Source organism: Polychytrium aggregatum, assembly GCF_025602895.1.
Source record: "Polychytrium aggregatum strain JEL109 chromosome Unknown BJ171scaffold_22, whole genome shotgun sequence".
Lineage (NCBI taxonomy): Eukaryota > Fungi > Chytridiomycota > Chytridiomycetes > Polychytriales > Polychytrium > Polychytrium aggregatum.
In genome coordinates this window covers 429,956-450,917 of record NW_026516224.1, presented here as the reverse complement: position 1 = coordinate 450,917, position 20,962 = coordinate 429,956, and the positions used below count along the sequence as shown (strand labels likewise).

Here is a 20,962-nt window from a genome sequence, read left to right as displayed (position 1 = left end):
AGAGTGGAGCCGAGTTTAGACCGGCCGCGAGGCAGAGTGGCGGTCGATCGGGTCCGTGTAAATGAGCGGGTGGGAGATGGGGAGAAAACGAGAAGATGGTTGCGGAAGGGCGGATATATATGGATCAATAGTTTGGAGAGATGAATAAATGGATGAGCGGGAAATGTGCCTGCACGCTGTTGCTTCGTAGTTCAGGTGTTTTGTTGTGTTGTGTTGTGCTTTCAGAGTCTCTATGAACAAACTACAGATGGCTTGCGATGAAATGATTGCGGTAAAGAAACAATATTGGGACGTGAACATGGATAGAGAAGGAGATATAGGAGCGAGAGATAGGAGAGAGAGAGATAGGAGAGAGAGGCAAAGGCAGTAGAGCACAAAGTAACAAAAGAAACCGAGGGGGGGAGGATTGATCCTGCGAATGGCCGCGTGTGCGGCGGTGCTATTGCTTCGGCGGGTAACCTGTGAGGAGCGGGAGCTTTGTCCGACTGCACGACATTGCTGAGAGCGAGAGTTGGTAGTGGCGCAGTACGATCTGGCAGACATGCAAGTCTGCGACGGGGGGGGCGAATAGATTGGGGTCTTGGTCGAGAGTGAGGGGCGGTATTGATGCTGGTACCGGAGGTGCTCGGAGGTTTTGGGATGTTCCCATCCATGACGGATAAGAATGGCGCCGGGCGAAAGGAAGAACATATCGAAGAGACACCGTATTGGGCCAAACTGGGTTTGCTGGAAGGGGCTGATCACGGCGGCAGTCGTTTCGCAACTACCTGCAGCAGGAAGATCGTCATTGACCAGGAGTTGGGACGGAGAGAGCAGACAAATAGAGACGCGCGGGAGAGGGAGACGCTGAGAGGAGAAGTTGAGGTAAGGAGGCGCACTGGTAGATCAAATGTGAGGCTTGTGTCAGACTCCGAAGGGGAGAGCCCCAGGCATTTAGGAGATGATGCAGTGCTTCTCACGATCGCGGGACCGGTTCTCGCGGTCGTTGCGGTCGCCGCGGTCGCTGCGATCGCTGCGTTCGTCACGGGCATATGGACTTGAGAATGGTCCTGGGATCAAGCTGGTGTCGGCACCCTCCTTCATCCAGGTCGACAGCAAGCGCCAGACCGTGATCCAGGCCCAGTCGACTTCGTGGGACCACTTTCCGCCTGAGGATGAGCAAGCCAGGATGAGTAACGTGGGAAGATGGTTGGCGGCAAGCGGAGGGAGGGATGGATGGAGTGATAGATGGAGGGATGGATGAACAACGGGGTTGGTAGTGGTTGACTACAGCAGGAGGATGGACACAGCCTGCATCCCTGTCGTCGCCACCAAAGCGCCTTCCGACTCTGCCTGCTCTGACTTACGGATGATCAGGAACTCACGGACGGTACCGACGAGATTCCGACCCATCGTATCGTACATGTCCGGGGTGACCTTGTAGACTGCGGGCAGAGGGGGGAGGACGGGAACGAAAGGGTCAAATCGATGCAGGCAGATTCTCCGTTGGCTGGGGGAAGCGCTATCATACGATGTGGGGGTCTTTGATCAATCGAGCAACAGCACAGTACGAGGCATGTGCCGCAGTGTGGATCAAACTCCGGTAACTTGCATCGGATACGTACTGTGGAAGTGCCGGTATCCGAGGTGGCGGGCGGCATCCATGCCGAGCTCCATGCGATCGACATCGCGGACAATCTTCATGAGGATGCCGGAGAGGGCGGCACTCTGGCGAAAGACGTCCGGGAACATGTGGCGGTACTCTGGGTTGGAGACGAACAGGTTTTCATAGAAACGCATGGTGAACTGAGTGGCTGGATTGGGCTTGGTGTTGGTGTTGCCGGTGACCTCGGAGCGGATGGATTGGGTATCGGAGTAGGGCTGCACATACGAGCCCATGGCCGGGCAGATGCCCGGATGGGAGTCGACGCTGCCGGCAAACGAGCGAGAAGACACCAGGCGATTGGGGACCTTGTCGGGAATGGTGTTGTAGGTCGCGATTTGGACGACCCGCCCATTTGCGGGGCTGGGATACACCCTGTGGATGGACGTGGCGGAGGAGGTTGGCGGATGGCGAGAGAGATTGGGGCTGGTGTGGGCCACGGGGCAAAATTCGGGCATGGGCTCATGAATAGGGGCCTGATGGATCGAGTCTCCGCAAGACGAGGTCGTGGGAGATGGGTCCCGGTCTTCAGGGAGCGGGGTCAAGATCTCGTTCCAGGTCTGAGAGTGTCGAGCCAGGCGGAAGAGCAGAACAGAGACGATGGTCGGTGAGTAAGGCGGGACAAAGCGCAGAACAACGAGGGCATGGTGGGAGCAAGACACACGGCGAGGCACACGACGAGGCACACGGCGAGGAGTGGCAGTAGCCGGGGGATAGAGTAGATCGAGATGACAATGTGGTAACAAGGCGATTTGTTGGGTTCCATGTCGATCGAAAGAGCAGTAACATCACGCGTGGTGAATACGCATGGTACGGCGGTGGTGAGACTGTTCGCAGGCACTAACCTGACGGATGATGATGCACTCTTCGCGAGTGGGATAGACGTAGTTCCCGCGGGAATTCATGGCGTCGAGCGGCGTGGGATGTGGGTATGGGATGTGCGGACGGGTGGTCGTGGCAGCAGGGTCAAAAGTCAAACGCTATGGCGATGGGCGAGGGCAGACCAGAGCAAATTATAGGCCAGACGGGGTGCCAAGACAGGGCGATTGCGGACGAGGCGATGGACGGTGGGTCGGAGCGACAGGATGACTCTGGTGCTGGGGCGGTGGGTCATCTTTTATGGGGGGGGGCCCATGGAGCGATGAAAATTTCTGACAACGGCCACGGGCGCGGCGGGCAGAGTTGGTGCTCGGCCCGGCGGACAGTCCTTGTGCCGGGGCTTTGTGCGGTACCGCAGTGGCGGCGTCTTTGCTGGGGAGGGGCGACAAGGCGCCTGGCCTGGGCGAGATTGATGTAGATGTAGATACATGAGTGAGATGTGGATTAATGGGTGAGATGTGGATGGGATGTGGATGAGATGTAGATACATGGGTGAGATGTAGATACATGGATTGAATAGATTCATGGATAGAAAGATAAGATAGATGCACACTGAGTGCTGCGCTTAACCATACCAGCAGGCAATGCCGGGTGGGCGGTGTCAATGGCGCTGTGGAGGAATTTGTGGGTGGCGGGCGGGTTGCGTTGCGGGAAAGGCGTTTGGATGCGCCGGGGATGCGGCTTGGAGGCATTGCGATACCGGTTGCCGTTGAATATGGGGCATCGAAAGCAGACGGCGGTGCTTCGGGGTGTTGACCACTCGATGCTAACAACAGCGATTTAACACTCAAGTAACTCTGGCGCTTAACACCACCCACGGCGCTTAACACCTCCCACGGCGCTTAACATTGCCCACAGCGCCTTGCACCCAGGAGGTACAACGGCCCCGAACGCTGCAGCCACTCGTGGCCAGACACCCACCGGCGGCGCACCGCAGCAGGTTTGCTCATCGTCCGTCACGCCCGTTGCCGATCGCACCACGTTCGCCGCTCTCGGGCCAATGTTGTCCGGGATATGCATCAATGCCTGTTGTCGCCGGCGCTGCCCCCCTTCCAGACATCGGGCCACGGCCCGCCCCCCAACCGCATCGTGCGTCCGGACGAGCGATGCCGAATGCATCATCCCGCAGCACCAGCAGCACCAGCAGCACCACCAGCACCACCAGCACCACCAGCAGCTCTGGGCCGCTGTCAGCCCGGGCATTATCGCTGTGCTCCTTTGGTTCTTGCTGCAGATCCGCCTCAATTTCTTGTCACCCGCTGGCGCCCCTGCTCTCGGCCATGCCTGCGATTTCTGGGCTTGTCTGCTGCTGCTGCTGCTGCTGGTCGCCTTGCTCGCGCTGGGCCGTTTTCCCGATGCCGAGTGCAGGCCCCCCGGTCTCCCCCAAGCCCACGCCTGGCTTCGATCACCGTGCCTTGTCGCCAGGACACCCCGCCCAAAGAAGGCCGGCCCTTTCCCGTCTTCGCTGGCCCGTGCATATGCCACCGCAAGCATCCCGCCAGTCGCCCACCAGCTTGCTTGCTCGCTTGCTTGCTCGCTTGCTTGCTTGCTCCCGCCCAGACGCACAGACACCCAGCCGGCGCACAAGGGGCACTGCGTTTCGCCATTCTGCCAGCCTCTCCGTTGCTGCTGACCGAGCATGACTCAGGGTCCGTCATGGCCACGTGTGCCTGCCCCTCACCCCTTTCCGGCAAGCGCCGCGCACAAGCCCTGTGGTGCCAGCACAGCCACAGAACCAATCACGTGACAAGAATGGCATCACATGATGCAGCGCATGCACAGGCACACTCCCGACACAGAATCGCTTCATTTCCCGCCCAGCCTGCGGGCCGCAGCCGCCGTCCATCCGTCCGCCCGCCCTTTGCCCATGAATGCGCTTCTTTCGCCCTCGTCGCAAAAATATCGCACCCGCTCCTCCCTGGCCCGTCGTTCTGGCCCGTCTTTCCGGCCCAACCACTGTCCGTCTCGGCTCCCTTTCGACCGGCACCGCGGTATGTGCTGCCGCTCTGTCGCCGCTGCCCAGTTTGCTAGGGCTCGATCCTGTCTGTTCTTGCAGCGCTGCGTTTACGCTGCCTGTCGCCGCCTTCCCCCTGGCTCCGTTCCGCCTCTGCGCTGGAGTCAGAGTCCATAGCCAAGCAGGGCGCTCGTGCCTGCAGTCCCTGGCTTCGCCGTCGGCAAGCGCTCTCGATGGCTTCTTGATCTCACCCGACTCTGCTCATGGTTCCGTCTTGTCCAGTCCACCTCTCCTTCCTCAGCCCGCCATGAAGCTGTCCCTCTTGTCTCTGGCTCCCAGCTTCGCCACCATCTGGGTCGGCCTCCTGGCTCCCTCCTCCGTTCAAGCCCAGGCCACCAACATCTCTGCAGCCCTCACAGACCTGTGTTCGCAGATGCCCGGCATGCCTGGCTGCACCCTGATGAACCTGTGTGCCCAGAACAGCAACGCCATCGCCAGCCCGTACTGCTCGTCGCAGTCGCTGTTCACCGACATCTGCGTCACTGACGGCATGGGTCGCATGTCTGGCTGCTCCTCCTACAACTCGACCTGTTCCTCCCAGACGTCTTCCTGCGTTTCGCCCTCTGGGATGCCCACCAGCCAGGGTCTGGCCCAGCAGATCTACTCCATCTGCACCTCCATGTCCATGACCAGCTGCCAGGCGTGCCCGACCCTGTCCCAGCCAAAGTCCTCGCCCCCGAGCTACTCGGACTGCGACATGTTCACCACCTACTTCAATCTGTGCAAGGAGATGCCTGGCATGCAGCAGTGCGCCATCTATTCCTCATTCTGTTCCGCCCATCCCGAGTTCACCCTCTGCCAGGTCTCCACCGCCCTTGACCCGCCCACGATGAAGATGTACTTCCACACCGGCATCCTGGACTATGTCCTCTTTGAGTCGTGGGTGCCCAGAACAACTCTGCAGTACATTGGCTACATCGTCGCCACGCTCCTGGTAAGCTTTGTGTACGAGGGCATCGTCGCCTACTCTCAGGTCTTGGAGAGCCAATGGAACCACCAGCTTCTGAAGGCCAAAGGTGAGTCGCTCCCGCCTGCTCGACTGTCCAAGCAAAGCCCTGGTCTGCTTCCTTGACAAGTGTCCTAACGATTTCTGCTGTTTATCGCACACAGGCGCCTTTGATCAAGAGCACTCGGTTTCCGCCAAGGGGCTGTCCGGAATCCAAAAGACCCGCATCACCCTCGTCCGCGGTGGACTGCGCTTCCTCACCACGACCCTCGGTTACTCCATCATGCTCATCACCATGACCTTCAACTACGGCCTGTTCTTTGCTGTCATCTTTGGCCTCGTTTTTGGTACCATGGTCTTTGGGCAGTGGAGCAAGGAGGCCATCACCAACCAGAGAATCCGCTTCTCCCAAGAGGCCAAGACCCAGTTCACGCTCACCTCGCTTCAGCAGGAGGACATCTCGGGCGACGACCATGCCTGCTGCCACTGAGCCCAGACGCCGAAGGATACCTGATCATTCGTGCTACACCTGTCTTACCCCCCTTTCCTTGACCACTCGACCAAAGACTCGATTATGGTGCTGTGATATGAACCCCTTCCATAAGTACCTTTGCCTCACTCCTTTACAACTTCCCAAAGCCATCTCCTCGCTTCCCCCGCTTTCCCACTCTTCCGTGGCCACGTTTCCGTTCTTACCACCGTTTCCCACACCCTTAAGCGCACTCGATGAGTCGCCGAGTGTCTGCCAGCTCGCCAGCGACACAGATGCTGGTTTCGGTGAATGCCGAGTAGCCGAAGGGTGAATAAAACTTTTCGATATGGCTGGATTGGCGGTGGTCCTTGATCCCACGAAATCCTCATATGTGCAACCGATGCAGCTCCTCTCAAAATACATCGCAACAAGTGTGAATCCAAGAGGGAAGTATCGTCTCTGGACTGCGGCTCCCTTTGCCTGTCGTTGGTCCGAAACGTGGCCGATATCTCAACGGCGACCGCTCGGGGAGCACTGTGGCTGCATCTCATCCTGATGCTGCTATGGGCTCTGGCACTCGGGGATGCCCATGGACAGCCGAGCGAGCAGTATCCCTGGTTGAGTGACGGCCGTGTGTGTGTGTGTGGACATATTTGTCCAAAAATGGCAACTGTTCTCGGCCTCGATTCCCGCCTTGCGACGAACCGCCAACCAACACGATTCTTGGGAGTCGTCTCCATCGCCGTCCCATCCGTCTCGTCCTGGATTCTGGATACCCGACTGCACAAACGCCAGCACCCAGAGCTCGACAGCGGCGCATCAATCGTCCGACAGTCCGTAATTACTATTTCAACTCACGCTCGGTCTACTGAGCCTCATCCCCAGCCGCATCCACAATCCTCTCCCCATGGCCAACAACGTCACCTCCAGCCTCGAGTCCATTCTGGGCCTGGTGCCCTGCGTGCTCGACTACATCGACTGCACCGAGGATCTGGCCTTTATCCAAGAGATCAAGGAAAAGTCGAGGCTAGTTGACGAGGCACGAAAGCGAGAGCTCGAGGAAGTCTCGTACCAGGTCAATGGTAGGGCGATCCCGATTTGCCTTGAATGGCCTTCTTTTGCCTTGGATGGCCTCCATTTGCCTTAGATGCTCGCCGAAGGCCCTTCACCGGTTCCTCTGAGCCTCATGGCCCCGGCCATTGGCTTGCTGGTATCGGGAGGATATATATCTGGTCATGGTCGAATCGCCCCACGGTCCGATCTTTGGCTCGAGTCTCTCTCGACGGCTGATGTTGACTCAGTTGCTGACCCGGAGACCCCCTTCCCAACCCAACTCTGGGCCCTTTGCTCGATGCCATCAATTTCACCCAATGTCGGTGTGGTGCGGTGTGGCACCTCGGCAGGTCTCACCCTCAAGCTCAATCTTGCTCAGGAGACCGTCAAACAGCTGAAGGCAACCCACGAGTCGGAGCAGTATATGGGCAAGATCATCGAGCTCGGCCGCAACCAGCTCAACACCGAGAAGACCACCCAGGATATTGAGAAGGCCATAGGATATCCTTTTTGTTACCTTCCTCCCCCTCCCCGCGTCGTCCCTCCACCGTATTGGCTGCCGACTGTGTTCTCGCCCGCTTGCATGGGCCCGGCACTCTGGCTCAGAGCGCAAGCATCGGTCGTTGATATCCTTAACTCTCCGTGTCCGACGGGCCGCTCCTTTCTCGAATACAGATATGGAAGAACAATATCGACTCATGACCGAGGAAATGAATCGTCTGGAGGAGGAAGAACGCACGCTACGGAACCAGCCCCCGCCCGCAGCAGGGTAGGTATCCGGTTTCCTCTGCATCCCCGAGAGACTGTGGTTCGACCAGGGCCGCGGTTCGTTCCTCCCTCCTCAGTTTCCTTTGGGTTTGCGTCGATTGGCATCTCCCAGAGGCCAGGGTGCTCGCTTGTATTGACTTTGCTACTTATTTATGTCCATTCGTCTCCATCCAGACTGAAGCTGAACATCTACCGCAAGCTGGGAGTTGATATGATCGAGGACGCCCGCGGCCATTTCAGCAGCTGCCAAGTGCGGTCGCCCATCCAAAACGATATCCACACCGTCGAATTCGACCCACAGTATTCCCAGTTCTTCTACGCCAACTACATCTGGGAGCTGGCATCAACATAAGCACATTCTTTTTTTTTTGCCTGCTTTTCTTCTCAAAGGCTCACTCCCTCGTTGCTGCCCCATACCTCCACACCTTCCCCTCGCTCACACACTCACATATCTTGACGCTGGGTCGAGCGTGAGAGAGTGAAGAGAGAGTGAATGTGCGGCAACGAAGGGAGGCATCAAAGATGAATGTCGTCCTGGCAGCGTGGCCGCCGCTCACTGACCAGCCCTCTGCACCGTCTGCACCGTCTGCACCGTCTGCACCGTCTGCACCGTCTGCACCGTCTGCACCGTCTGCACCGTCTGCACCGTCTGCACCGTGCTCCCCCTCTCTCCGGTTCTGTCGTCCCGCTGTCGCAATGTGATCTCGCTATCTCCATCCTGTTGACTGGCCTCTTTATCGCTCCTGTTTTTCGCATGGATGTCTCTGGTCGGGGTCTCTGGTCGGGGTCGGGGTCCTCCTCTCTCTTTCTCTGTGCATTCTCTGACCTCAGTCCGAATCCATCGCAGCGACAAATGAAAGCATAGATTTTTGAAAATCATCTTGGCCCTGGGGAATGGCCGCCTGCTCCCCCTACCCATTGGCACGCGGGCAGTGTCGTGATTCATGGGCCCTGTCGGATTCAGGATTTCTCAAAAGAGCACGGATTGTCTCTGCCCCGGGGAGCTGTGTGAAGAGATGTAAAGAGGTTGCTCAAAGTCAGAAGCGGCCGCTGGAGACGGGTGGGCAAAGGCGAACGAGTTGCGCTTCGACCACCAAAACGGAGGTTTCCCACGGCCTGTCCACCAAGATCTGCTCCGTTCCTCGCATTGCTCTAGCACGACTACCACCATTTCTCCAGCGGCTGCAATTGTGTCTCTCCACTGTCGCATTCTTTGATCCCTGCACCATGCCTTTGACCAGGCTTCAAGCTCCCCGACACCACACGGGTCTCCTCTGGGCGGTTGTCATCCTGGGCCTGTGGATCGCCCCAGCCAGTGCGCTTGCTCTCCGCCAAACGACCATCTATCTGCGAGACTTGGTCAACATCTCGATTGTTTTCCCTGGCGGCCACGTTGCCGACAGCACCATGGGTATTCCTTCCTCGTTCGGCCCCAAAGTCAAAACCAGGACCCAAGTATCGATCCAGTCCCTCTGGGATGCGTGTGCACCACTGCCCACTGCCGACCGACTGGACCAGCAAGACTCGACGGGCCAACAAGACAAGTCGCTGGCCGACACTCGTCCCAAAGAGCGGGTGGCCTTGGTGCCGATTGGCCCCTGTGCCTACGACGAGATGGTCCGGAACCTGCAGCAGGCCGGGTTCGCCGGCGCCATCGTCTACGACGCATACGAAAGCAAGCGCATCTTTCGCATGGACAGTGCTGGCGATACCTCCGACATTCGCATCTGGTCGCTGCTCGTCTCCTCCCGCTGGGCCCGTCGGGTCGACATCTTGCACTCACTCAGTTGGATCGATGAGGCCGACAACAGCAACAGCAACAGCAACAGCAACAGCAACAGCAACAGCAACAGCAACAGCAACAGCAACAGCAACAGCAACAGCAACAGCAACAGCAACAGCAACAGCAACAGCAACAGCAACAGCAACAGCAACAGCAACAGCAACAGCAACAGCAACAGCAACAGCAACAGCAACAGCAACAGCAACAGCAACAGCGATTCGCATGCACCGGCCCCTCGACACATCCTCCTCACACTCTCGCCAGGCGTCTCCGAGTCCTGGCTCCAGGCGCAGCTGCCCAACTTTGACGACGTCGCAATGACATCGCTATTTCGGATGCGTATCTATTGCATCTTGATGGTGGTGCTGTGGGGCTTGACGCTGCTTCTCACCGGGGCCGTCTATCTGCGAAACCGCTTGCTGTATGGCGAGTTGTTCATGGCCGACCAGGTCGAGACCGCCCCGCTTCTCCGTCCCGGCGACATCACCAAGTTCCCCTTGAAGATCATCAAAGGTCCCAGCGGCATCGACGGCATCGACGGCATCGACAGAAACATCAATGGCGACAGCAGCCACTGCAGCAGCAGCAGTGGAAGACGCAGCAGTGGTGACAGACTGGACGATCTTCCAGACGGCGATGTACATCGGCCGAGTCATTCGGGAGAGTGCGCCATGCCGGCCTGCGCTATTTGTCTCGAAGAGTTTGAGCGCAACTGTATGGCCATCGAACTGCCGTGCAGCCATCTCTTCCATCAAGAATGGTGAGTCCGAGTGACAAGAGGGCGTGGTGTGAGGAGGCCGGCGAGTGGTGTAATGATATCGGATAGGGAGGGGCCTCATAGCGAAGCCCATTGCCGCCTCAATAGCTGACTGGCCGCTGTCTCTCTGCGCTGCAGCCTGGAGCCCTGGGTCACAAGGCATACCGCCCAGTGTCCGCTCTGTCGAAGGAACCTCTTGATGGTGGTAACCACGGCCTCGTAGGCGATGGCGACGTTCATCTCCCGATCACTGAACGCCCGTTCCATACCCTGTTCAGCCAGCCCCACAACCGACAACAGGCACGGAAAAGAGCTACTCTCGCTGTTTCCAGCACCCCGGGGTTCCCACGAGCCAGTGCGCCTCTCTGTCTTATCATGTGGGACCGAATAACAATACTTATTGAGAAGTGGCCGGGACCCCAGCCGTATTCCGCTGCTCCTCGCAACTGCTGCTAAAGCAGATGACAAAGCTTAGCCCAGCACAACCAAGCGGAAGCAGGGCCGGGAGGGGAGGGACTGCCATCGCGCCATTACGCCTGTTCTGAGGCTTTGAAAGCCTTGTACTCCTCGTGCAGCTTGACTTGAGCATCGTATTCCTTCTGAAGCTTCTTACCCTTGGACTTGGAGATCTCTTCTCCGCCAATGTCGTGAGTGGGAAGACCCTGAGCGGCGGAAGAGATGGACGTCAATGCACCGTTCGTGAGGCGACATTGCACCCATCAGCACTCTCGGTCACATCCTCAGCGACAGCCGAGCACATTGAGCTTCCTGCGTCAACATGCTGTTACCCACCTTCTCGTCCCACTTCGAATACAGCTTCAGACCTTCTTCGTTCTTGAACATCTGCTCGGGGGGAGTCTGGCCCTTGGCCAGCTTCTCCAGCTTCTTTGCATGGGCCTGCTGAAGACGGGCCTCCTTCTCTCTTTGCTTCTGCTGCTCACGCTCGAGCTTCTCCTGTCGCTGCTTCAGCAACAGTTCCTTGTCCACAAGCTTGACCAGGGCGCCCTTGCCGTCTTCACGATCATCGAGCGCCACGCCCAGCTCGACGAGATCAATATCACGCAGCTTGTCGCAGAGCGCAAGCAGCTCGCGATGATCTGTTGACACGGTGTGGGGGGGGGAATAGCCATAGACGTAGGGAGTGTGCACAACGTAAGCACAACGAAGAGCCAAGAACAGCATTGCACCTGCGTGTGTATTCTCAGCACCCGTCGTTGGGCCATCTGGTAACTGCCGTGATCCACTTACCAGCCTTCTTCTGGGACAACTCGCGAATACCGTCACGGAAGCTCGAGAGGGCGCGCAGGTACGGCATGATGGCCTCGTCGGACTGAAGGGGTTGTAAAGGCACATGGGTTGATGAGCATGGTTTGGTCGTGGGCAATAATCCAAGTCGCGCTCGTCGATATACGTCTCGGTGTACATACGCTAGCCGCGGCGGATGCTGCCGAGTTGCCAATGTCGGCGTTGCCGTCACGAACGATGCCAAAGATTCTGCCGAGGCGAGTGATGTATTTGGCAACCTTGGCCAGGAGATCGGTGTTTGGGGTGTCCTTCTTCTCGGCAATGTACTTGTTGGTCACGGTGATGAGGTCACGGATCTCTTGCATGGCTGTGGGAGTGTCAAAGTTGTCGCAGAGGGCGTTGTGGATCTTGACCTGCGAGACCTCGAGGCTGAAAACAGGAGTACGGCATATTAGTGAGGAAGGCTGAGGGAGGGAGGGCGAGCGGTCCACGAATCGAGCTGTTGGTCATGAAACTAAATGCCATCGTTCTCAGTAGCCGACTGCGGCGTCTAACCTGGCAAGGAGTTTCTTCTCGAGATCGTGGAAGTTGTGGTTGCCGGTGAAGACTTCGGGGGTGCTCTTGGCGTCCTGGATCAGCGCCTTGACGTTGTCGAAGAAGTTCTGTTGCAGCAAACGCAGAGGGGTCAGGTGAGGGAGAGTGAGGAAGAGTGAGGGAGAGTGAGGGGATTTCTGCAGCGTATGGCGCGGATCACGGCCATGTCATTCGTCTGAATCGCACAATGTGTTTGGATACCAGTCTGTCCCTCGACACGCGGGTTTACAACGCTTGCTCCTTGTGCGCTCCCGTTCTTACGTTGATCACGGATTCGTAAGCGCGAGCTTCTTGCATCGAGCTCTCTTTGAAGTCCAGGACAGAGTTCCACTGGTGCAGCAGGAATAGGAATCGAATCTGCGTCGCAGAGTGCTTAGCAAGGGCTTCCTGAATCTTGACAAAGTTCTTCAGACTCTTTGACATCTTCTGGCCCTCAATATGGAGATGGCCCGCATGGATGAAGTAGTTCACCCACTGGTGGCAGTTGTAATGACCCTGGAAGAGATGCAAATATCGGTTAGTCGGCGAGCTGAGCTTGAGCTCCTCAAACTGCGCTGCCGCCAAAGCGTATACCGCTGTGCGGAGGGCAGTCGGAGGTCTTGTCAGTAGACACTGAGGGTCCTCAAGCCACCACTACGTCGACACGGGCTGGTCTCTCGCCCGTTGAAACACATCAGCGACAACAGAACCGCAACGCATCAAGACGTGCTGCCCTTCCACACATTCTTGACAGTGCCTGTGCGAGCTTTAACGAACAGCAGTATCCGCTACTTGCGATACACTGTCAGAGAGTCTCGCATTGGGGGGTGGGACCGAAGGGCCATCGTTGCAGCCAAAATGTTGCCACTGAGGCGACAATTTCATGAACCTTCCTGGTCTCCCTCCCCCAATATACTCTTGGATGTCGGGTACAGCAAGGACAGTGGGCGGATGCACTGCCTTGTCGATCGCCAGCGCAGCACCGAAGCAGAGCTGCCCGGACCATCCGTGCACCTTGAGTGCCATGTATGGCTGCCAGAGACAGTATGACCATCGCTGGACCACAGAGCCGCTCCCTGTGCAAGCCGCAGGTCCGTTTGCCTCAAGCGGATGCCAGCGCTAGTGCCAGTGCCGGTGTCGGTGTCGGTGCCTACCTCTGACTGGGCTATTTCATTGTCATGGTGCGGGAAGGCCAGATCGCTTCCGCCGCTGTGGATGTCGAGTTTCTCGCCCAGGATCTCGCCAGCCATGGCCGAGCACTCGATGTGCCATCCGGGCCGGCCCTCTCCCCAAGGAGAGGGCCAGGCGGGCTCTCCTGGCTTGGATGCCTTCCAGAGAGCAAAGTCCGACGGGTTTCGCTTGCCTTGCGGATGGCTGGTGGAGAGGTCACCCTCGCCCTCTTGCAGCAGCTTAACGTTGCCAGCAGACCAGGGTTCGAGCTTAGCATAGTTGTGGTCTGGATGCTTATCGAACTTTGCCGTGTCAAAATAGACGGATCCCTCGGATTGATAAGCAAAGCCATTGGAAATGATACGCTCGACAAACGACACAATCTCGGGAACGTATTCGCTGACACGCACGAGGACATCGGGGCGACGGATCTGCAGCGATCACGAGTGACGATGACGATGGCGATGCCATTGGAATCAACAACAAGCAGGTGCATGGTGCGGTATGCGGCAGTAAATATGCAAAAAGGGACTTTCAATCGCAGCGGCCATGCTGAATCATTCGGATGTCGTCGCGTCAAAGTCCAAGGCAAGCTAGCATACGCAATCAATGGAAAACAGTCTGACTTGAAGCAGAAACTGGCATCGGTATCGAACTTACATTCAGGGCATCCATATCCTTGAAGTACTCGTTTTCCCAGAAAGCAGCATAGTCGCGGAAGATGGCGGGATCGGTCACGGTCGAGCCCTTGATTGAATCAAGATAGAGAGAATAGACATCTCTGCTGGAGTCGAGCAGCGCATGGGCATGCTCTTGCCCTGAAGTGCCGCTAGCGATTTGCCGCTTGGCGAGCTCGATGGCTTCGTTGGAAGCAGCCTGTATGTGGAGGGTGGATACCAATGAGAGACGATCCATAGGAGCGATGGCCACGTCTGGGTTGACACAGCGCACGCGGGAACGAGTGTCGCCGGGCATTGCCTACCGCCGCCTTGAAGTACATCTGGAATTTGGGCTCGTCGGCTGGGTTTGGACCGCCACCGGTCTCGATCTTGGTGGCAAAAGCATCCCACTGCGACGCAGCGTTGGGATCGAACTTGGCAAGGCGCTTCTCCACAAAGAAATTCCATGCCTTGGAGACATCTTCGAGAAGCTCAGGAGTCAGGGCAGAGGCAGCAGACTTGGCTTGATCAAAGAGGTACTTGTAGCGGGCGTGCAGGATGATCTTGGACAGGGGGATATCATCGCGACTGGGTTAATGCTGTGGTATATGCATGAGCCGCTCGCAAGCGAGACCAGAGGAGATGCGTGCGACGGTCGGGTGGATCTAGATGGGGTTCAAAGCAAAAGGTGCTGTAGCATGGCAGGCGTAGCAATCCGGCGGATGCTCTGGGCAGCACACGAGCCGCTCGGGGGGGCTCATCGCTACCTTGTCGTCGATGTCGGTGATGTTCATGACATAGTTGATATCGTACCCAAAGTAATCTTCCATGATTCTGCGGAGAATGTCAAAGGTGATGTAGGCTCTGCGGTCGAAATGGTCGTTTGGTTGAGCACGGTGACCACAGTTTGTCGTTACAATAGTATTCGGAAGCACGTATGAACCGAGACAGCATTCGGGATCGAGTGTTGGATGATAGCGGGAATAAATGAGACGCGATGATAAAGCGGAAAGAGAGGGGTGAAGATTACGCAGCACATTCGGAAGTGCGTTAATGTGATGGAGGCTTGACGGGAGCTCCTCCAGGACACGCCAGATCATCGGATCCGATTGATGCGACAGGCAAACTGGGAGAAGGACGTTTCAGAAATGCCTCTGCCGACGTGCCCTACCTGGCATGACCCATGTGCGAGTCTGAGTAGACCGTGGGACCGCAGCAGTACCAAGATACCAGCTTGGATCTGGCCGGGATAAATTCCTCCTTGCCCCGGGTGAGCGAGTTGAGGACCCTGAGGTTGGCCTGGGAGGGCTCGGGCTTGTGCCACTTGGGCTGCTTGATCTGGGAGGCCGACGAAGACATGGGTGCAAGAGCGATCCAGACGGAAATGCAGAGAGGTGCAGGTGCAGAAATGCGCAAGACAGAAGGGCGTGCAGCCGGCAGAAACAGGAGGGACGGCCGAGCGATGCGTCGACGTGCAAATCCGATCATGCACCGGGGGGGGCAGGACGCAGATGAGGGAAGATGGGCGTTGGCGAATCGGCCAAGGACAGCGATTTTTCCACAACGAAGGCGATGAGTCCGTGCGCAGCCACGGTCACGGGACGAGGGCGGTGTCTCTGCGGGGCTTGTGTGAGCCACAGATACACAGGCGCAGCGAGGACGAGACGTGCGGCGAGAGATGCAGCGAGACACACACACACAAGGCAATCGCGCAACTGGTGTGACGCTGCGATGGTGGGACAGTGCGACGACGGTGCGTCGATGGTCAAACCGCGTGGCAGGCAGCACTCCGGCCGCTGGTTCGGCACTCAGCATCCGCATCAACAATCGGCCGGTTGATCGTCAACAGCGGAGCCAGATGGACTGGCAAGGCTGGAGACCGATCAGGGCTTGACCAGCAGAACGAGGCCAGAGCACGAGGAGGTGGTCGACTTGTGGGATGACGTGCATATCTGCAGCCAGATACAAAGATATAAGAGTGTCAAACATGCCCATGTGTTCCCACCGAGTGAACTGTTCGCTCATCGAACAGTGGATTTGCAAGCAGCTTGCTGGGCGAGGCAACAGCACAGCATCGAGGACAGCCGAGAGGAAGCAAGGGCACTCATTCAATGCAATTTGGCAATCAGCCAGGCCAAAGACGCTCTCCCCTGGCTGCCCAGACGACAAAAGGTGCTCCCTCACACTTTCCCCTCGTCGTTGTCTCGTTCGCCCTTTCGGCTCTCACCCCGCCTCTCCGCCATGCTCAGGGCCATCTCCTGTTGTTTTGGAGGGTTCACAGACCCGGTCGACGACCGAGATGTCTCCCAGCAGACCCCTATCTACCTCTACCAGCAGACCCACCCACCAGCAGCCCAACAGAGCCAGCCTCCTGTCTCCGAGCAGACCCAGGATGTCGTCGCCCAATCTGCTGACACTCAACCCCAGACCCAGACCCCTGTTTCCCAGCAGCCAAAGTTCCCTCCTCCGCCCGATCCGTTTGGCCCTTGGCTCCATCCCGTCGAGTGTCTCATCAACATGGCCCGCGATGAACCCGATGCCCTTCTGATCAACACTTACGAGAACGGTGCCTCGGAGCGACTCAGCTATCTCCGTGTGTGGAAGCAAGCCTACTCCATCGCCCAGGCTCTCAAGGCTCTCCCTGGCTGGAACGACGACGGCCACGAGGCCGTCGGCACCTTCTGTGAGGCCGAATCCAGCTGGATGATCTATTCGTTTGCTGTGTGGATGCTTGGCAAGTGAGTATCTCTGGTCTGTTGCAGCGATGTGATGTTGGGATGTGGAGCTATGAACATCGATTCAAGCAAGGGACATGTTCAACCCTTGTTCCGTGCCATGTCAAGGGTCGAGTCTCACCTGTCCTTTGAACTCCATCCAGGAAAACACTCAACTTTGCCCTCAACCTGCCTCCTGCCGTTCGCAAGGCCCTGTGCGAGAGGTTTGTGCTGGTTGCTATCGTTAGGATGAGCAGGCTGGTTCCTGCGTCCTGGGTTGAGCCAGCTTCTCTTCTGAGCTGGTCGACTGAGATCCTGACACTCACATCACCACCAACCGACAGACATGCGATCAAGTACATCCTCCACCACTACACCAAGCCCGGCCGCACCGAAGGCGTGACTCTGATCGATGCCGCCACCTTCCCTGTGTTGGACGACGTTCCGTCTCCATGTCTCGAAGTCTGTGAGCCGCTCGATGAGTTTGTTGCCTTTCAGTGCACCTCCGGAACAACTGGTATGTGAGTGGATGTGGCTGCTGACAAGCCAAAGTCCAGCCACAAAGGTCGAGCATGGGCAGTCAAACTCGGGATGGTGGCTGCATAGTTACGGTAGATAGCGAATTACCTGTTAGAAATGTATTTGACCTCTGTGTCTCAATCCTCGATGCTGCTCCCCTGATCAACCCAAAAGGCATTCCGAAGACGTAAGTGACCCATGGCATTGCATCCATACTCCTCACTCGGATCGAATGAAGGATCTCACACTCAGTGCCTTCTTGTGGTTCTTCAGATTCAAATTCCCTCACATTGGCGCAATCGCTGGTCGAGGTGCGCTGGGACTCGAGTATATAAGAACCGGGCTGTGCCAGGTAAACCGCAGGATTCTGAACAACAACAAATTTGACCCATCCATCTATAGATTGAGAACTAACGCGGAATTACCATCAGGCACCTGCTTTTACCGCAACTCTCACTATAATGCTCTGCACCCTGAGCCTCAAAGGATCCTTTTGGTTTCCAGAGCCCACACCCAACACCGTCGACAAAGTCAAGAGTATCATCGGAATGCTGAACGATGGCTTGTGGTATATGTATTTGGTAAGTTGGAATCATCAGCGACAAAGTACATTCGTTCCAGTGCGGACGTGTGGTACTCATTTGATGTTCTCCTCACAGACGCCCTCGTTCATGAAGATGATCATCAACGTTGCTCAGAGTCAGAATTCGAATGTCAAGTGGAATACGGTGAGAAAAATCGGCTTAGGTTCGGAGTTCGTCCCATCAAGCGTCGTCGCACAAGTCAAGAAGGCATTCCCCAAGGCTGGAATCCAGATCCTTTATGGATCGAGCGAGGTATAATTCGATTTGAGCAGCCTGCTAATGAGCTGCCCCTGAATTGTTTCTGATGAGAGCTTCATCTACAGGTTGGCCTTATTGGTGCCCTCTCGGTTTGCTTCCTCCCAGCCACCAGCCAAATCGTTCCAGACAAGTTGGTCTACAAGCTGGCCAAGCCTGGAGTGCGCTGTCTCCTCTTCGACGAGGAGGGCAACATTGTCGACCAAAAAGTCTCCAAGAGCGGTGTGCTCGTCTTTGCCGTCAACAATGACGACCCTGTCAAGAACCATCCCAACTTTGTCAACGCCGATCCAAACAACAAGCTCGCACCCTTCGGTTTCCTCGAGGATGGCTCACCTCGAATCTGCACCATGGACTGGGTCGAGATGGTCTACGAGAACCAGTTCACTGTCATTGGAAGGTAAGGTCAATGGCTGGGCGTTGCATCTCATTGATGGCGAGTGCACATCTGGTACCCTGAGGACACATCCAACTACTGTATCCCGGATACTCACGCCATCCACTCCCTCACTCCACACCATCACCCTCCAGATTCGATCAGAAGATCAAGGTCAACGGCGTCTATGTCGACCTCAACGCCCTCGAGGAGTTGGTTCTCGAGCACATGCCTGATACCATCAAAGACTGCACCTTTGTCCAGACCTCCGAGAAGGAGATCGTGATGCTCTACGTTCGTCGGAGCGGATCCAACACCGATATTGTTCCAAGCGAGATGATTCGTATCGTCGAGGACTTTTTTACCCTCAAGAACGTCGCCAAGTTCCCGATCCACAACGTCTTCCAACTGCACCAGTTCCCCCTCAACGACTCGGGCAAGCGTGATCTCAAGAAGCTCAGGCGTTTCGCCGAGCATGCCAAGTACTTCGGTAGGTCAGTCGAGTACCCTCCACTGACACTCGTCAACACTCCCCTGTCCCGCGCTGCCGCCAAGATCTCCACACTTGGCAGCCAGATCATCGACAACCCCGCCCTCGACGGCCGCAACTACTACATCGGCGGCGTCGGCTTTGACTCGCTGAGTGTCGTCCGTCTGGCCCTCGCCATCAAGGATGAGCTGGATGTCGAGATATCACCGATGATATTGCTGTCGAACGGAATGACGCCGCTCGATGTCGCCCAGCTGGTTGTCGACATCCTCGACGACAGACCGATGATTCCCCCGACTGTTGATCTGGCTGCCGAGGCCGCCAAGCTCGACGATGCGAGTGTGACGGCCGAGGGTCTTCCTCCGTTTGTCTATCCCAAGGACCCTCGCGGCATCGTCCTGACCGGTGCCACTGGCTTCCTCGGTGCCTTCTTGGTCTTTGAGCTGGCCCACAAGTTCCCTCGGGCCAAGATCTACTGCCTGGTCCGAGCCAAGGACGATCAGGAGGCTGTCGAGCGCATCATCAGCACGGCTCAGAAGCTGGTTCTCGATCCGAGCCAGAGAGCCTTCCTTGACCACAACCTCAAATCTCGACTCGTTGGACTGTGCGGCAACCTGTCGCAGGACAAGTGGGGACTCTCGGACGAGCGATGGAAGGAGATCGGCGAGGAGACCGACATGATTGTCCACAACGGCGCCGAGGTTCACTGGCTGTTTGACTATGACAGACTCAAGGGACCCAATGTCCTCGGCACTGCGACGGCCCTGAGACTGGCCACAACCCACCACCTCAAGGTGGTGCACTACATCTCGACCATCGGCACGATCCCGATGGCCAAGAAGTCAGACAAGCCGCTCGAGGAGAAGATCTACTCGGCCTGGAACATCTCTGGCGGGTATGGCCAGACCAAGTGGGTCTCTGAGCAGCTGGTCAACAAGGCACGATCCAGGGGAGTGCCGGTGACGATCATTCGCCCAGCCGTCATTGCTGGTGACAGCAAATACGGAGGTGAGTCGAGTGTGGTGTGGTGTGATGTGATGTGGTGTAGATGTCTCATTCGCTCACATGGACTGGCCATGAATCGATGGTCTCGATTGTCAAGTGCCACTCACCCACCAATTGACACCAACTGACACCTTCACACCCTCCATCGCTCCAGTGTCCAACGCGGATGACTACATCTGGCGATATGTCAAGGGATGCATCCAGCTCGGCCTTGCTCCTTCATATGCCACTCCCGTCACCCTGACCATGGATCCCGTCGACCATGTTGCCAAGGTGGTTGCCGAGATTGCCGGCTCGGTGGAGTCCCTGTCCAAGTTTGTGTTCCACATCAGCGACTCGGAGCACAGGTGAGGACTGTGTGATGTGGTGTGATGTGGATATGGTGTGCGATGTGGTATGGATGGTGGATTCCGACTCTGATTACTCACTCACTCACTCACTCACTCAACCACTCACCGCAGTGTCCTCACTGAGACCAAGCTGTTCGAGATTGTCAACTCCTTTGGCTGGCCCGTCCTCTTTGAAACTCGTGAAAAGTTCAAGTACATCCTTTCCACCAACCCCTTGTACAACCAAAATGCCCTGTCCCCCCTCATGCACATGATGATGGACATGTCCTTCAAGATCGACAACGCCAACACCCGCTCGATCTACCCAACGCCCTGTCCCTCGACTGTGCTGATTGCCAAGAAGTGTCTCAGCTACTTGAACCATGCTCACTTCCTTCCCAACCCCATCACGCCATCGAGCGAGCTGAAGGACGACGAGTATCCCGAAGTCAGCATCTTCACTCGCACCGGCCGCAACTGATCAGCGGACGGTGATTCAGCAATAGATTGATCAGGTTGTTTCGTCCCTCGTGCGTTCTGCTTGAGTCTCTTCTTTCATTTCCTTTCTTTTCATCTATAAACGGCGGATCACTCAATTGATCCGATCCCTTCGCTTCCAACATCCCGCAGCTTGTGGATGTTCATTCCTTTAGTGATCATGGACGTCCTTGGTCTTTGGTCGAGTCATGTTTGGTCGAGTCATGTTGGGCCTTCTGATGTGAACACGGT

General features: G+C 56.9%; 6 protein-coding genes across 6 annotated transcripts; 4 read left to right on the top strand and 2 right to left on the bottom strand.

Annotated features, from left to right (window-relative positions):
* Positions 1–811: 811 nt before the first annotated feature.
* Positions 812–2,713, bottom strand: BJ171DRAFT_134041 (globin-like protein). The gene is made up of 4 exons (XM_053105657.1): positions 2,488–2,713; positions 1,605–2,202; positions 1,347–1,424; positions 812–1,148 (listed from the first exon to the last, which is right to left on the bottom strand). The coding sequence occupies exons 1-4, from the start codon at positions 2,545–2,547 to the stop codon at positions 934–936; spliced, it is 951 nt and encodes a 316-aa protein (XP_052965946.1). The 5' UTR covers positions 2,548–2,713; the 3' UTR covers positions 812–933.
* A 1,704-nt stretch (positions 2,714–4,417) lies between these two features.
* On the top strand, positions 4,418–6,379 carry BJ171DRAFT_508485 (Ctr copper transporter family-domain-containing protein). Its single transcript, XM_053111299.1, has 3 exons — positions 4,418–4,512; positions 4,758–5,551; positions 5,646–6,379. Exons 2-3 carry the CDS (start codon positions 4,783–4,785, stop codon positions 5,969–5,971), a joined length of 1,095 nt encoding a protein of 364 aa, XP_052965945.1. The 5' UTR covers positions 4,418–4,512; positions 4,758–4,782; the 3' UTR covers positions 5,972–6,379.
* Positions 6,380–6,911: 532 nt separating this feature from the next.
* Positions 6,912–8,213, top strand: BJ171DRAFT_134029 (Spc24 subunit of Ndc80-domain-containing protein). The gene is made up of 4 exons (XM_053105656.1): positions 6,912–7,035; positions 7,292–7,507; positions 7,680–7,775; positions 7,949–8,213. Exons 2-4 carry the CDS (start codon positions 7,305–7,307, stop codon positions 8,124–8,126), a joined length of 477 nt encoding a protein of 158 aa, XP_052965944.1. The 5' UTR covers positions 6,912–7,035; positions 7,292–7,304; the 3' UTR covers positions 8,127–8,213.
* Positions 8,214–9,001: 788 nt separating this feature from the next.
* BJ171DRAFT_568661 (uncharacterized protein) lies at positions 9,002–10,683 on the top strand (the record flags this gene model as incomplete). Its single annotated transcript, XM_053113526.1, has 4 exons — positions 9,002–9,560; positions 9,822–10,047; positions 10,297–10,317; positions 10,453–10,683. The coding sequence occupies 4 exons, from the start codon at positions 9,002–9,004 to the stop codon at positions 10,535–10,537; spliced, it is 891 nt and encodes a 296-aa protein (XP_052965943.1). The 3' UTR covers positions 10,538–10,683.
* BJ171DRAFT_508477 (tRNA synthetases class I (C) catalytic domain-containing protein) lies at positions 10,684–15,482 on the bottom strand. The gene is made up of 11 exons (XM_053111298.1): positions 15,133–15,482; positions 14,729–14,825; positions 14,285–14,524; positions 13,963–14,178; positions 13,287–13,733; positions 12,415–12,648; positions 12,115–12,221; positions 11,742–11,988; positions 11,563–11,644; positions 11,107–11,411; positions 10,684–10,976 (listed from the first exon to the last, which is right to left on the bottom strand). The coding sequence occupies exons 1-11, from the start codon at positions 15,447–15,449 to the stop codon at positions 10,845–10,847; spliced, it is 2,424 nt and encodes an 807-aa protein (XP_052965942.1). The 5' UTR covers positions 15,450–15,482; the 3' UTR covers positions 10,684–10,844.
* Positions 15,483–16,156: 674 nt separating this feature from the next.
* BJ171DRAFT_133964 (male sterility protein-domain-containing protein) lies at positions 16,157–20,798 on the top strand. Its single transcript, XM_053105655.1, has 11 exons — positions 16,157–16,699; positions 16,840–16,899; positions 17,020–17,192; positions 17,369–17,381; positions 17,468–17,546; positions 17,626–17,775; positions 17,854–18,030; positions 18,102–18,433; positions 18,565–19,907; positions 20,059–20,251; positions 20,366–20,798. Exons 1-11 carry the CDS (start codon positions 16,203–16,205, stop codon positions 20,712–20,714), a joined length of 3,366 nt encoding a protein of 1,121 aa, XP_052965941.1. The 5' UTR covers positions 16,157–16,202; the 3' UTR covers positions 20,715–20,798.
* The last annotated feature ends 164 nt before the right edge of the window (positions 20,799–20,962 follow it).